At 37.0% G+C, this 16470-nt stretch overlaps 1 protein-coding gene across 1 annotated transcript in view; it reads right to left on the bottom strand.

The window, feature by feature from the left end:
* Positions 1-15451, bottom strand: part of LOC113230010 (probable peroxisomal acyl-coenzyme A oxidase 1) — an 18650-nt gene extending 3199 nt beyond the window's left edge. The window contains exons 1-11 of the mRNA XM_026463731.1: positions 15207-15451; positions 10394-10562; positions 9753-9876; positions 8908-9152; positions 8656-8816; positions 8190-8352; positions 6193-6383; positions 4161-4307; positions 3191-3296; positions 1413-1565; positions 814-930 (exon numbers count right to left, since the gene is read on the bottom strand). Of these exons, the coding sequence (XP_026319516.1) occupies positions 814-930; positions 1413-1565; positions 3191-3296; positions 4161-4307; positions 6193-6383; positions 8190-8352; positions 8656-8816; positions 8908-9152; positions 9753-9876; positions 10394-10562; positions 15207-15358 (1728 nt within the window). The 5' untranslated portion in view covers positions 15359-15451. The remainder of the gene's footprint in view (positions 1-813; positions 931-1412; positions 1566-3190; positions 3297-4160; positions 4308-6192; positions 6384-8189; positions 8353-8655; positions 8817-8907; positions 9153-9752; positions 9877-10393; positions 10563-15206) is intronic.
* Between the last annotated feature and the right edge of the window lie 1019 nt (positions 15452-16470).

Raw genomic sequence — 16470 nt, forward strand, 5'->3', positions numbered from 1 at the left:
TATATTGCCAGAATTCAAAGTCACTATGGGTCGTATTCTAGAACTCTACTCAATGCTCTAGTCAGGATTGCACTGGAAACACAAGCACTGGAAATACGACCATAATGGCCTGCTACTTGAGTATGATTTCGAGTGCTTTAACCCTATTCAAATCCTGACTTGAGCATTGAGTAGATTTCTGGAATACGACCCTATATTGCCAGAATTTGTGTATTGTGAATCAAGCTTAAAATGAAGTGTTGCCCGCTTGCAGGCAGCTGAGGATTGCAGTCGATAAATATTCTATCGCCCATCGATGGAATATTGGTCATGCATATGCAATAAATAGCAGAACTTATTTCATTTGAATTATCATCGACCCTTTATTCGTCCAACTTCTGCGCCCAGGTTCATTTCAATTGTCAATTTTCGAAAATCCATACAAATTCATTTAGCAATGTGTGTTTGAAAAATATAAATAGGAGACATATTTTAATGTTTTTCATTTGAATTTAAGATACACAATCAAATCCGTCTGTGGTCATTGAAATGTGTATGACTAAAAATTGATTTAGACACTAATAAACCATCTGTTAAAATAAGAATAAAGAATGCAATAATGTAATTAGTAATCATTAGAACGTCGTAACATTCATAATTCAGAGATTTTTGACAAAATTCTACCTACTTTCAACGACCTATCCATAAAACTGTCGACAACAATTACATGACTATTTATACATATATTTACGAAAACTGGCAACCCTACAAATGTCATTTTGCTCCATTTTCAAAAAAGACAGACTATAATTCAATCAATACCTATCTACTTACCTCATCTGGTATATCAAAAGCGTCTACCAACCCGACAGCGTTTGGGCGAAGTTTTGTAAGTAGTTCCTCATACCATAGCTGAAGTGTATCCACGTTTGCCTTTGTTAATGCTGTGTACTGCAATGAGTAAAAATAAAAAATTCCAGGACAACTGTAAACGATCTTTCACATGCATAAAAAACAAGAAAATAAGACGAAGACGAAGCTGTCTTTAGAGCAGTCTTTGAATTGATTGATTAAAAAACAAACTCTCTTTACGGATATGACCTTTAACTTGATTATACACGATTGACATAGCACAACGATATCTTTGATGCGTATTGTTATTTCATATCTTGATAATAAAGCCACATGTGATCATATTATGACAAAAGTGCTTTTATCACATGAAAGACATAAAAATAATAACAAAACTAAGTAACTAAAATACTATACAACAAAAAACAAATAATAAGCGAAAGCGGCATTTCGATTTTTTTTCAGGAGAGCATGTTTTAGGTTTTAACAATTGTTTAAATACTTATACAAACTGTCAAATTTCTTTTCTGAAAATTGCATCTGCCTGAATCTTAATGACGTTGAAATAACGATGAAATTACCCGAAGCAAATCATTAAGTTTCTCCAGAGCCCAATAGACAGCATAGAGCTCTACCAATTGTGTGACGACAGTTCTAAGTGCTGGCGACATCGAGGCCGCAGCTTTACTTGCCTCCTCGTAGAACGTTGAGATTATTATCACTCGACAATGGGTCTGAAATATAAAATATTTGAAGAAAAAATTGACATTTTTGGTCGACGCACAAGCTGGTGACAATAAGGGTCGCCTCATTAAAACGAGCAGTGTAACATAAATTTTACCCTTTTCAGGACAAGATTACATTTCCTTAAATAAATAATGAAAAGGAAGATGTTGCGGCGCTGAGAGGCGTAGCGCGCACTTTACAATATGCATATAAATAATGATCAGTACATAGTACTAAAAAAACCGACCTCAAAAGTACGTGGAATTACGTCTATTTGCTAAGTTTTATTGAAATATTCCCTAGTTCGCCACTATACAGGGCTTGACACTGGAGATAATAAAAATCGGTTCTCACTACTCAAAGTATACAGAGAAAAACGCCTTGAATTGGAGAAATAGCAAAATCAACCATTAAAGTAATTGCTCCTAAATTAAAGTTAGGCGCTCTGTATAAAAATTAATCTTTGTGCGTGAGCAGCCACCCTTCGAGGTGGATGATTTCCAACAAAAAAGAATCATGAAATCGGTTCACAAATACCGGAGTTATCGCGTAACATACACACAAAAAAAAGAACATACAGTCGAATTGAGAACCTCCTCCTTTTTTGAAGTCGATTAAAAAGTACACATTTCTTTTAATGCAAAATAACAAAAGTGAAGATTTGAACAACCAAAATCGCAATATTTTTATGTCATCATCATCATCATCATCATCATATCAGCCGGAAGACGTCCACTGCTGAACATGACCTCCCCCAAAGACTGCCAGACTAGCCGATTGGACGCGATGTGCATCCATCCTGGTAAGGGCGATAACCAATAGATTTTTTATGTACTGTCTACTATTTCCTAGCCATTATAATGGTTCTCTATTTTATTTTGTAGTGATATAGATAGCGTACACAGCAATATCCACTTTTATAAGTAAAAATCTTAGAGGATGGAAGGTAAAAATATATTTTTACTTACAATTACAAAAGTGTAAATAAAATTTCTTCCGTGGTAAAAATGTATTTTTACTTACAGTTATAAAAGTTACTTACTATTATACTTTGATCATTTGCCTTTTTATTAGAAATGACGTTTAAACGAAAAGCACTTCAAAACTTTGCTTTTTAGCATAAGCACAAGCACGCTTATAATTTTAAGTTGTAAGCGTTGTTTAGTTCAATACCCACCGATTTCATTTTTTACAACGTGCCTAAGTTGCAAGTCCCCCATTTATGTTTCCTAAATCAATTCGTCAAAGATCACTCGTTAATGTGAATAATAAAGTTATAAATAAAAATGAAACCAAATTTTTACAAATGAACTTAATTATTGATCTACAGAAAGGGCTTAGACGTTTTTCTAGACGATTTTGTACGCTTCAAACCAATGATCTTACCTACATATAAAAAAAGTGATCACTGGTTCAAACTAACAAGAGTTTGAAAAGTGCTTTTATAAGCACGCTTATTAAAAAAATACAACGTTTTAACGTTTAAAATTTATAAGCAACTTTTTCCATCTCGACATTTTATAATCACTCCGGGACTGTGTATTACTTGAAGTTTAAGATATATACAGCTTATATCGATCTCAAATTATATTACGACGCTAAGTAATGATGCTTACGTTGCATAGATACTTACCTCTGCCGCAGCCGCGAGTTGCACAGATGTAATATTCCATGCATCTTCATAGCACATACCGCTTGCTACCCTATTCTGCATGTTTGCCACACAAGATGAGATTTTCCTTAAAGGAACAGATTTATAATAATAATAAAAGATAAATAGTAATCGAACAACAAAATCATAATATAAATAAAAATAAATCAAAATAAATAATGTCGGCAGTTACACACATTACCTTTTTTTTATAATACTAAGTTACGGGATGAACAAATCGTGCGCCTGTCCATAACAGTTGCAGTGCTAATTGTAGCTTTAAATCACAAAGATCTGAGTGGCTACCCTGAGACATAAATAGACAAGTCCCGTGTGCCTGTAATTTCACCAGCACCCTTACGATTGAAAACCGGAATGCGGTAATGCTCACATTACTGCTTGGCGGCAGAAATAGGTAAGGTGACAGTACTTTCCTGGACGAACTCTTTCACAAGGAACTCTACTGCTACTAAATACTAAATGTTCCTATACTATGTATACCAGGGCAACGGTATTCACACCGGGCGTTACCCAGCATATCGACTGTGAACTGGCAACCGGTACTATCTCAATTTTGACAACTTTCAAAATCATTCATATAGCATCTGGTTCATTAAATAAAAATACGTAGTGTATATACATACATGTGTAATAAAAATATTTAAAAAGTACGTATTTTTATTTAATAAACCAGATGCTATATAAATGACACAAACAATTTTTTTCTTTATCCTGTAAAATTGTCACTGATTGCCAGCTCACAGTCATATTCAGATAAGAACCAATTAAAATAATTGATTTCTCTAATTAGTCCTATTGGAAATCGAACCCAGGACCTCCTCATCTACAGTACAAATAATTGGGCCACCGAGGTTGTCTTGTTAAAATCATTGTAAAAATTTTGTTTAAACAACATTATATTGCGTCTAATGCTAATGTATGATATTCTTACCTCATCGCAACAATTTCGAATCCCTTAATGATGCCCTCAACAGAATTCTCCCAATTGTCACCACATTTTGATGCAGCAGTTTTTAAATATGCCACAGTCGGTGTTAGTTTGGCAGAGTCTACATGTTGCCACGTTTTTACTAAAAATCTGAAATAACCGAGAAATTGGAGTTCACTGTTTGAGCTAGCAAAGTTGTGTATATAACCAAATTTGTATTTTTGTTCGGGCTGCTTTAGTAAGTGCTTATTGCAATATTCATAACACGAATAACGTGTTATGAATATTGTAAAGACACCAAAACACGTTTTAGACTTTTTTTTCACTCAATGAGCGTTTGCATTAATTGAGCCTAACATTTATATAGGTAATTTTTAATTTTAATGAATATCACGATGTTTGACCACCATGATGTTCAACTATTTTTATGAAATTACTAGTGGTAGTTTGTTATAATTATCGAACACTAAGAAAATATTCCTTCGGTCCTATTTAGGTAAATAGATTTATAAAAACAAATTTGCTGCAACAAAGATAAATTTCATGATAGCATTCAAAAACTCTCATTTACTTTTCACCAATTTCAACATTATATATTTACTTAATTTTTTATATATCACATTGTTTCTGAAATTTGAATCATCTTATTCTCCATTGTCTTCCCTTCAACACGGAAAGTTTGTTGCTAGTAGATGACCTAATGAAGACTTAAGAAGATAAAGACATTCCGCGCCTCCTGCCATCTCTACTAGAAAACGTAAAAGATTATAGATTTCTACTTGTCATATGAAGATGAAAACCTAAATGAAAACTGAAACCAAAACGTAGAAAAGAAAACGAAGAATAAGCTGTATGCCCCTATGTCAAAAAAATGTAATGCTGTTTAAATTGTCTAAGCTGTGTACACAGAAATCTAAATTATTTAGATTTTTGTGGCTGTGTAGGGTCAAGAGCACGTCAAGCTTGACACTTAAGATTTAAATCCAACTCTATGCTGCTTATGATAAGAACGGTCCAAAGTACAAAGTGTCAACCTTGACGTGCTCGTGACTGTACAGTTGTCATTGAAACAAAGACAACACGTATAGGCTGATGGCTTAGTTAAAGTCTCAATAAATTTAAAAAAAAGAAACAAAGAGAAGTCAAGTATTATGTGGATATGGCTCCGTCTTTTCACTATGGTTATTTTTTTCCATACTCGGGCTCCGTCGTGTTGCGCGGCGCCTACGACTGGGTTGCAAGACAGAATAAAGACAACATACATCAACACACGACGCGACACGAGTGACACCGGCCCAAGCCTAGTGGCCGCCATTAAGGAAATTTTATGACTTGCCGATGTCTTCTTAAAATAAATTAAATAAACCTAATCCACTAATGCCGTTCTTTAATCTTTAATCGCACCTTGGGCAAACACAGACTTAACTGCAAAAAATAATGATCTCAAACCATTTTTAAAATGCAATATAAACGGAAAAACCATGGTAAAACAAAGACGCATTTTGCATTCCTTAATTTCTCTATAGATGGCGTAATGCGTTTTTTATAATTTGAAATGATGGGACGGACAAGTCGTGCGCCTGATGTAAAAGCTACACGCCGATACATAGCAGTTGCAGTACCACGAAAGAGCTTTAAATCGCAAAGATCCCAGGGGGCATTGCGACTGCGTCGCCCTGAGACGTAAGATTGACAAGTCCCATGTGCCTGTAATTTCACCCGCACCCTTAAGCCTTCAAACCGGAACTCAGTTATGCTCATATTACTGCATGGCGGCAGAAACAGGTAAGGTGGCAGTACTTCGCTCCACGAACTCTTTTACAAGGAGCTCTACTGCTACTAATTTATTGAAATAGTATAACATTTAAGAGCTCTTCAAATGTGGTCAGTGGCCCTAAATACAAAACTTTAATTCATTTTCCGTAAATTAAGTCACTGTTTCACCGGAGTTGCGTATGTACAACTGCAACACATGGCCAATATATTTCTCGTATCGAAAAAGAGACGCCACAGGTTTTTGACATTTGTAGCTTACCTGGCCGTCTGCAGCAGTAATACAGTGTTGTCTCCCTCATAAGTACAAGCGGCAGTGACAATGCCATAAGTAAGAGGCAGGTGAGAGGACTGCATGTAGCCGTGGCCACCACATGCGAGTCTACACCGTTCCACATTGGCTGCTGTATCTGATGTGCTTACAGCTTTGAGGCAGCAGGCTAGAGCGTGTAGCTGTAAAAGATAAACAAATATATTTTTGTAATTAAGGATATTGTATGTCGGGATATTTCACTACCATGATATTCAATTGTTTTTTTTTGTGAAATTACTCCACCAGTTTGTTAAAATAATCTCAGTTCAGAGTACTAAAAAACCGACCTCAAAAGTACGTGGAATTACATATAATTACCAAGTTTTATTGAAATCGGTTACCGGAAAGCTAACAAAACCCGGATTTATCCCCTAGTTCGCCACTATAAGGGACTTTACACAGGAGATAATAAAAATCGGTTCTACTCAAAGTATATTGAGAGAGATAAACGCCTTGAATTGGAGAATAGCAAAATCAACCATTAAAATAATTGCCCCTAACAATAAAATTTAGGCGCTATTTATAAAAATGAATCTTCATGCGTGAACAGCCACCTTTAGACGTGGATGATTTTCTTCAAAATGAAATGGGACCACTATGGAGGTACCCTCTTTCCAACAAAAAAATAATCATGAAAATCCGTTCACAAATATCGGAGTTATCGTGTAACATACATACAAAAAAACATACAGTCGAATTGAGAACCACCTTCTTTTTTTGAAGTTGGTTAATAATTAATACAAAGATCGAACACTTAGAAAAAAACTTTTGATCCGGCTATATTCCAGCCACTGCCATTCTGCCTCAGTGGCCGAACGGTTACCATGCCGGACTGCCACGCAGAGGTCCCAGGTTCGATTCCCAGGCCGGGAGAAATATTTGTATGGCCTACGTTTATTTCTCTCGTGAGTTTGAGTGTAATTTGTGGTTGTCTATGTGTGTGTCCATGGCACCCGCGACCCAGGGAAACCTAGTGCGGGTCTATATCGAAAGTTAAAAATAAACGTCTTCTAGCAAACCGTGTCAACTAAACCACGGAACGAACTAACAGACCTTACGAAATTTTCTGTATGCATGTTGTAGGTCTTTATTTGGTTTTTTAACTACGCATTTTTTGTCGTAGCGCAATCTGTGACAAATCTGTGGTTCAAAATAGTTCAAATCCAGCCGGATTGAAGAATTTCTTTCTAAGTGTTCGACCTTTGTATTAATAATTAACTTATTTATTATATATATCCCGTAAACATATCTTATAGACTAATAAACAGAACATATTAAAAACGGCCTCGGAAACGTCGGTACATGATATCCTTCGGTCAAAACTCCTTCATGAATGTCGACAGGTGTACAGTTGATACTCTCACCACAAATTAATAAAATTCACCCAAACTGCTCGACGCTCAGGGTAACATTGCTTTTCACTCGCACATGCTCCCCTATATCCGCATACTTGGTGAGGTAATGAAGACGCGATACAAATGTAACGTCGTCGGTACCGCTAGACGCAGCAGACGATTAGTGCCAGTCGGGGCGGTGGTGCCAATAGGTCTTTTTCTGTTCCACCTTTTTGAAACTTTTCTCGTCTAAACTTCAAACTCTCGGATAACTCACGAACTTTTGCTCGACATATTTGAGCGACCATGAGCTTCCGCGGCATTGACTTTTGGCAGAGGTTTTCGTCGAAGCTCATGATTACCTAAGGACCACGGACTGATTCGAAACACGTCGAGCAAAAAATCGATTTAAATACACGAGTTATCCTAGTTTAGTTAAAATGCCTGACTCTCATAGAAAAAAGGGGTCTCATGGTAGTTTTTTGTATAAAAATAATAATCTTTACAAACCGAACATATACGAATACGATTTAGCAGCTGCTTAAAAAAATAAGCTTTTAAGTCTCTTTCTTAGCGATAACTTTCTGTAAACAAGAGTGAGGAGGTTGTTACCTCCGGAAGTCTTTCCAAGTTTCCACTGATGAGTTGCTCTTGGATATCGTTGAATGTGTCCCACAGTTTTATTCCTGTTATCCTCAACGCGTGGCAAGCTGCGATACCGATAAACAGTTTGTGCTGCTGCGTTACGTAATCCAGAATTTGGCACTCTGGTTTACTGAAATTAAACATTAAATAGGTAACTCTAGGTCATCAAAAAAAGGGGTCGCTGGGCACGATGTGAGGTGGGCCATCGTTTAAATCGCACCGCAAGTACAAACAATCCAAGCATCCGAAAATCCCCATTTGAGCAAATTGTCTTTACCCCGGGCAACTTGAAACCGACCTACTTAAACCTATTTAAAGACTTCCCTGTCCGCCATGGCAATTCGTGTCCAGAAAAAAGACTCTGAGCTGGCTTAATGCTCAGTCTAACGTACAGAAATTACCTACGTAGATAAAGCGATCGGTTCGAGCTCACCCTTCTTTAATTGAGGCCTGTCTTCTTACAGCAGAGTATCTTGTAGCAATCGTGACAGCTTTAGACAGGTAATTCACCATATCGAACACTATAACCACACGCACAAATACCATAGCTCCATAGTTTAGCTTATTATGCTGAGATTTTACGTAAGTACCGTCCTGAAAATTAAGAAGTGCAAAGTATATTGCTTTCTACAATAACTGCCTTTGGAAATCCAAATTGGCAAATGCCAATAAACGTTTGTTTTACCTCCAAAACTTGAGCGTGTCTCATCAACATCTGGTTCCTTGGTATCCTTACATGATCAAATCCTAAAAAACCATTATTGACAGCATTCAGACCTAACTTTGCTCCGATCTCGCCGACTTTAATTCCTGGCAGGGGCTCGTGTGTTTCATCATCTCTGACTTGGATTATAAAGTGGTGAATACCGTGGCATTGGCCTTTTGTGTACAGTTGAGCGATTACAATGCAATAGTTTGCTGTATGGCCCACTGGAATTGAATACAAAAGTGACAATATAACAAAACGATGCCTTACTTTCTCAAACTCAAATTTTATTAGTCATTATTCAGAAGATGGCAAAACTTTCCATTTATTTGCAATTTCTTATCAAGGGTGTTAATTTGGATGCATTACTTGAAGAATAGGTGAAAACCAGTGTGTGAATATAAAGGAAATGTGTTGTGAAATCAGTCTGCAAAATGTATGTATACAATCCAGTTTTTCATTTCAGTAACTTGGAGCTTTAAGATAAGAGTTTGAGAAAGTAAGACGACGAAAAGCTTTTCTAAATCTAGACAATAATATTATTCTAATAGCGATAGTTAAGTACTGGTAGCAGTAGAGCTCCTTGTGAAAGATGATGTCTAGTGAAGTTCTGCCACCTTTATATTTCTGCCGCCAAGCAGTCATGTGAGCATTACGGCGTTCCGGTTTTAGAGGGTATGGGTCCTCGTGAAATTACATGCTCATGGGACTTGTGAACTTATGCCTCAGGGTGACGGGCACAGCGGCAGTGCCCATCAGATCTTGCGATTTAAAGCTCTGTGCGGCACTGCAACTGCTCGCTTGGTATCATAATAAGAACTTACATCCGCCTGGCCACCACTTGTAAGAGGTGAGCGTGGGGCTGTGCAGCACGAACTCTTTGGTAGAAGGGTCGTAAGTGGCAGTCGTCTCCAGCCCACGGATGAACGTGCCGTGACCCAACTCCGTCTATAACATTCACAAGTTTGTAGGTACCAAACTTTCGATTAGCCTGCTCCACTGCTAGCGCAGGTCATAGTGCCCTTCTTGTATACCCTAAAGGTCTTATGTAGAAGGGAAAGGGAGTCCTGACACCAGGTCAGTCCACGAGCTGCTCTGAGGTCAGGACGTGAATTTATAGGGTCCCTGCCACGGCGCGGCAGACTGACATGTGACACGTAAAAGGTCGGAAATATTGGTCTAATGTGCCAAACAACCACACCAGTTGCTCGGTCACGAACTAGGGATTCCCTGTACTATGCATACCAGAGCAACTCAATTCCTTCTGGTGCGCTTCAGCGCAGAACATCTATCGCGCCCACAGTTGGGCCGCCGAAATCGTCAAAGGTTTGTTTGAAAAAATAAATATACGTGATTTGGACCCAAAAGAATAGTTTCATTATCAATGTGAACCCATTACCAGAAATCACGTTATAAGCAAAATAATCAGTACCTCAAGAATCGTGTAACATAAAAATCAACATACTTGAGCATAACTACCAATAATACTGCAATTCCATGCTCTGCTAATCCAATAGGCCTTCTGGTCGTCATCGCCCTGGCTAAGAATGGCTGGCATGAACATGATGTAATGTAGCCCTAAAGGCGATCCGTCACGAGTTGCAGCTGCACCGAGCAGTCCCCCTAAGAGGTCCCTGAAATATAAAAAACATAGAAGAAAGAGTTTGTTCAGGGAAGTACTGGCACCTTACCTATTTCTGCCGCCAGACAGTAATGTCAGCATTACTGTGTTCCGGATTTGAAGGGTAAGGGTGCTGGTGAAATTACAGTCACGTGGGGCTTATCAACTTATGTCTCAGAGTGACGGGCGCAGTGGTAGTGCTCCTCTGATCTTTGCGATTTAAAGTTCTGAGTGGCACTGCAACTGTTATGGACAGGCGTGTTGCTTACCATCAGGCGCACGACTTGTTCGTCCCGTCACTTGATATTATAAAAAAAAATCAAAATTTGCTAAATTGTAGTTTAATTTGTTTAGATTGTAATACAATATAGTGTGTATTATGTAAGTATACAGAGTTTATGTAAATGTATATATCGGTTATTATCTATATTACCTACCTTCATTTATACATATTTATATTCAATATTCACCGTTCTTGTGTGTGAGCAATAAAGTGTATATCTATCTATCTAACCCATTAATACGTCCCACTGCCGTGCACGGGTCTCGTCTCAGACGACGGTTTAGGCCATAGTTAATGTGATAATTATTTTTTCCGTCAAGGCGGGACGATTAGTATTATTGTTTCAAAAAGAAAACACAAGTTAACGATAGTTAAGAAATATTTCATTATTAAAAAAAATAAAAAAGGTCTAAAAATTATCAAAAATTTTAAAAAAGATGTAATTAAATTTGTATTGAATGGATATTCAATTATTTTTTGTGAAATTACTCCACTAGTTTGTTGCAATTATTAATACAAAGACGCTTAGTTGTTGAGAAGCTTGTTGGCATAGCATCGGTTCGAATCCGGCCGGATCGAACATTGACTTACAAGTCAATGGGATCGAAGGAATTTTTTCTAAGTGTACGATTTTTGTATTAATAATTATAACAAACTTGTGGAGTAATTTCACAAAAAATAATTGAATATCAATTCAATACAAATTTAACTACATTTGTAGCGCCATCGCTAGCCACGGCTGGTAGCTGTAAAGTTACCTAACTGAGTGACGAAATACTTTCGTAGATTTCTCATAGATGACGCTACGGCTAAGTTGAGAATCATATACAAAAGATCCGACAGAACAAGCACATAGAAAAATTCGTGAGGTTCGCTGGTTCGTTCCGTTGCTTAGTTGGCATAGCGTCTGGCACGGTTTGCTAGAAAACGTCGGTTTGAATCCGGCCGGACCGAAGGATTTTTTTCTAAGTGTTCGATCTTTGTATTAATAATTAAAAGAACTAACCTTAGAATAATAACGCATAGAATGATAGTTTCATATCAAACGAACTGTCACAAGTGAGGCAAAAACCAAATTCATGTAGGCGTAAGCAACTTGTAACTACGCTCGTCGGCACGCACACAAATATACAAATAATGATGCCATGGAATAACATTTCCCTCAAAAGTGGGGAAATTGTATCTTGCTTAACTCATCATTAAGTTAAAGGTGCCTACAGATTTGCCCGACATTGTCGATCAGGTGCCTACAGATGTGCTCGATTTTGTCGATCGTTACTGTCGATCGACAATGTCGATCAGGTGCCTACAGATATGCTCGGTTTTGTCGATGAAAAACGAATATAGCACTTATTTGTAAATCCAAGATGGCGGACACGATTTTTCAATATATGCTATATGGGTATCCTTTTCGAGGTATTTGGGGATGCTCATTACGAATATGGCACTCATTTCTAAATCCAAGATGGCGGACACGAGTTTTCAAATAAATGCAATATGGGTATCATTTTCGAGGTACTTGGGGGTGCTCATTACGAATATGGCACTCATTTCTAAATCCAAGATGGTGGGCACGATTTAAAAAAAAAATGCTATGTGGGTATCATTTTCGAGGTATTTGGGGATGCTCAATGTGAATATGGCACTATTTGTAAATCCAAGATGGCGGGCACGATTTTTCAAATAATGGCAAGTTGGGTATCGTTTTCGAGGTATTTGGGGGTGCTCATTACGAATATTGCTTTTGTTTGAACTGTCGTGTTTGCCATCTTGGATTTAGAAATGAGTGCCATATTTGTATTGAACATTCCCAAACATCTCGAAAACGATACCCAACTAGCCATTATTCGAAAAATCGCGCCCGCCATCTTGGATTTAGAAATAAGTGCCATATTCGAAACCTAAAACGGAAAATGCCATAAGCAAACATTAAAGAAAATAACTGTTAAAATAGATTAAAAAATCGCTTAAGAATGCTCCCCTTTTAAGAAAATAAAATATTTCAATATAAAATATTTAGCTTGAGTTACGAAAAGAAAGACATTATAATAAGCTGTCAAAGTTGTACTGGTGGTGCCAACACTATAGTAGAAACAAATATATACTGTAAATTTGTTGCAATATGTGCTCCAATTCAAATAAAATTAAAATAAATAATTATTCAATAAAGCATGAACGCAGAGCCGTTAAAAGTATTATAAAATAATTAAGTGTCCCAATCACTTACAGGAGTTAACGAAAACATTCAATGTTTATTCAAGTAAATATTAGTTCAAGATGCGCAAATAAATCGAAATTACAGGCACCACTAAAATTTACGTAATATAATTATTTTGAAACAGAATAGCAAAATGGGGAGAAAAAAAATTCGTTACTTTGCAACACTTTCGTATCTTGTTGCCGCGAAATTATTTTTCTGTTTTAGTGAATATTTACATAAAAATATGAGTTGAAACGCATTACTTACTTGTGGAATGCGATGTTAGTGTCTATTTTATGTTTGTCTGTTGTATTTTTACACCCATTTACCGCATATTTCGTCATTTTTAGCAAAAAATTTTGGAGCTGTTCGCGGTGCAATATGACCTTGAGCACTAACAGCCCGCGCGCTCCTGGGTGCGCGTTTGGAACCCTCTAACTTGCCTCACTTAGCGTGTGCGGGCTAGGTTTCTATGCGTTATTATTCTAAGGAACTAACCTTGTCTAGTCTGATCATGACGGGCTGGCGTTATATATATTTCGCTATCGCGCCATTTCTTTTCATTTAATGTCACGTGTGCCCCGTTTTGTCAAAGCGGGACATTTTTAAGTATTTTGGGGACAGCGAGACTCGAAGTTTAAAAGCGGGACTGATCCCGCTCAAAGCGGGTCGTAGGTCACGTTAGCCGTCCGCCACGCTGGGCCAATGCGGTTCGGGGACTTCAACACTTATTCTGAGGGTTGTGAACCTCTTTGACGTGCAAAAAAGCTCGTCCGAAAGGCTCGTGGTACATTTTAATTCAAATTTCGCATACAAATTCCGAAAAACTCGCAAATATTAAATACAATGTACCCAAGAGAGTTCATCGACGACGCGCTCCTACCCGCTATTTAAAACGGCGCGCTGCCGAACAAATGCTGGCAAGCAAGGTCGTATTGTTTCTCAATACAATGATTTGTTTAGTGTTATTGACATATTTTATTTACCAGCTTCTAAATTTAAAAAAGCTACTATTAAAGCCCTGAGCTAATTTCTTTGTTTACTTTTTACTTCATTGACTTACAAATTTGTAAGTCAATGTTTTACTTGTTTCAGTTTTGCCTTACCCATCACACACGGCAATTTCAATTTCAACTTTAATAGTAACATGTGGATGATGTTGTTGATTGTACGTGTACTTATGTCACTTAACCTCACAACAAATGTAATTATACCATATACATGTATATATATATGTTCGTTATCCCGTGAAAATAAATAAAAATTAAAAAACTCAGAGGTTTCGGGAGGGACGCGAATTCGAACCTACGGTCACTGCTTGTGAGACGGTAGATCAACCCATAACGTAATGTTATCACGGCTTCTATTTTTATAATTATATTCTTGTTATATTTACATTTTTTTTTTTCAATTTATTTCACAATATAGTCCCGCAGACTCTCTTCACCACGACTAAGGTTGGCTGGAAGAGATCTCTTTAAGAGATAAACTGACCTTTGAATATATCCTCTGTACATGTTTTCTTAATGCTTTTTCATTGTGCAATAAAAATTTATATTTATAAAATTGACATGATACCCACTGTATTACATCCAACGAGTTAAAAAAAGAAAAAAATGACGGATGTTACTAATTATTTTTTAGATCAAATATGTTATACTTATAACCACAGAAATCTAAATATTGTCTATTTATTTAGGTTTCTGTAGTTATGAGTTTTTTAATTATTTGTAACCTTATCGAGTTCTTAGGTTTTCGCTATTGTTACCCATAGGAGATGAAACTATTTTTCCGGATTTAAATCGCGTATATATGTTTTTTCAAACAAACCAACGTTTCGGGCACTGATCAGTCAACCGTGACCGTGGGACCTGTAAACGACCCGAAACGTTGGTTTGTTTGAAAAAACAAATATTATAATTAAATCCGGAAAAATAGTTTCATTTCCTATTTGTTATTTTTTTAAGCTGAAGGCTTCTTAGCCAGTACTCAATAAATAATAGAACTATAAAATCACTGTCTATTATCTATTTTAATTTTGCATCATGCCCTCCGACTTCGGCAAAATTACCCACAAGACGTTACATTATCCATGCTACACTTCATGTTTGTTAAATGCATTGTACACTCCAATGTAATGCCGTTGATGTCTTTTGTACATAACGGAACCCTACCTGTAATTATTCAACACCATCTTGCCCTCCTCTTGAAGTTTTCGAACTAGACCGAAAATCTGTACAGACTTCTTAACAGCATTCTCGTACTTCTCTTTATGGCTCAAATATTCATCTGGCGTGCCTTCAAAAAACTCCTTATTGCTTAACATTATGCTTTCTGTAATATTCAACAGTTTACTTTAGTACAATGTGGAGTAACTACGTTTCATATTATTAAGCTTTTTGATTATTTTTAACCAACTTCAAGAAAAAGAGGACGTTCTCAATTCGACTGTTTTTTTTTTTTGTATGTATGTTACGCGATAACTATGTCTGATAAATTTGTGAACCGTTTTTAATTATTCTTTTTTTTGTTGGAAAGAGGATACCTCAGATGTGGTACCATTTAAATTTGAAGAAAATATTCCACCTCTAAGGGTGGCAAACTTGCGGATGAACGACTTTTGAGATCGGTTTCTTTAGTACTCTATATTGTTATGTGTCAACATACAGTCGCACGACCGGTGCTTGGGGGCTACTATCGATCTCCGAAACAATTACTGTCAAATAAGTAATATTCGACAAAATTAAAAGACAAGTATCAAGTATGAAGCTTCATTCGCATCACGCGTCGTTTCATTTAGTCAAGTATTGCTTACTTGGCAGTAATTGTTTCGGACGGATGTCGGACGGAGATCGAGAGTAGCCTCCAGAAACCACCAAACATCTAGAGCAAAAAGGTGTAGTGGGGCACGTACACTTATGTGCCAAATAATTATCATATTTTTATTTTTTTGTTGTCTTCTGGGAATATATAAAAAGTATAGCATAATGCGCCCAACTGTATCCGAATGTCAGCGGTAGGTGTGCTGCCGTCCACTAAAAAGTTGGCTTAATGACAAATGGTTAAATAACGGTTTTAAATAGCACTCAAAAAAATAGAGCACAAAACTCTCTTTTAAAAACAGTTAAATTTAGTTAACATGTTCGACTTATCGGAACTTACTCTTAACTAAGCATAGCTGAAATATCAATAAACAATTTAAATATTCTGAAACTGGGTTATGGTTATTTATGATATCTCAAAAATATATTTTGCCACTTAGCCGCGTTTTAGCATATATATAGATATTTTAGTTAGCGAAGGGCAGTGCAGGAGGCAAGGGTCAACGATCTACCAATCGCGCGCTCGATACGGTAGGCCCGCACCCCACCTAGATGTGTGCCCGTCGATCATTTTTGATAACCCGGTTCGATCATGGATCCGTAATGTGATCGGGTC

Source organism: Hyposmocoma kahamanoa, unplaced genomic scaffold, assembly GCF_003589595.1.
Source record: "Hyposmocoma kahamanoa isolate Upper Pololo Valley unplaced genomic scaffold, ASM358959v1 63, whole genome shotgun sequence".
Classification (NCBI taxonomy): domain Eukaryota; kingdom Metazoa; phylum Arthropoda; class Insecta; order Lepidoptera; family Cosmopterigidae; genus Hyposmocoma; species Hyposmocoma kahamanoa.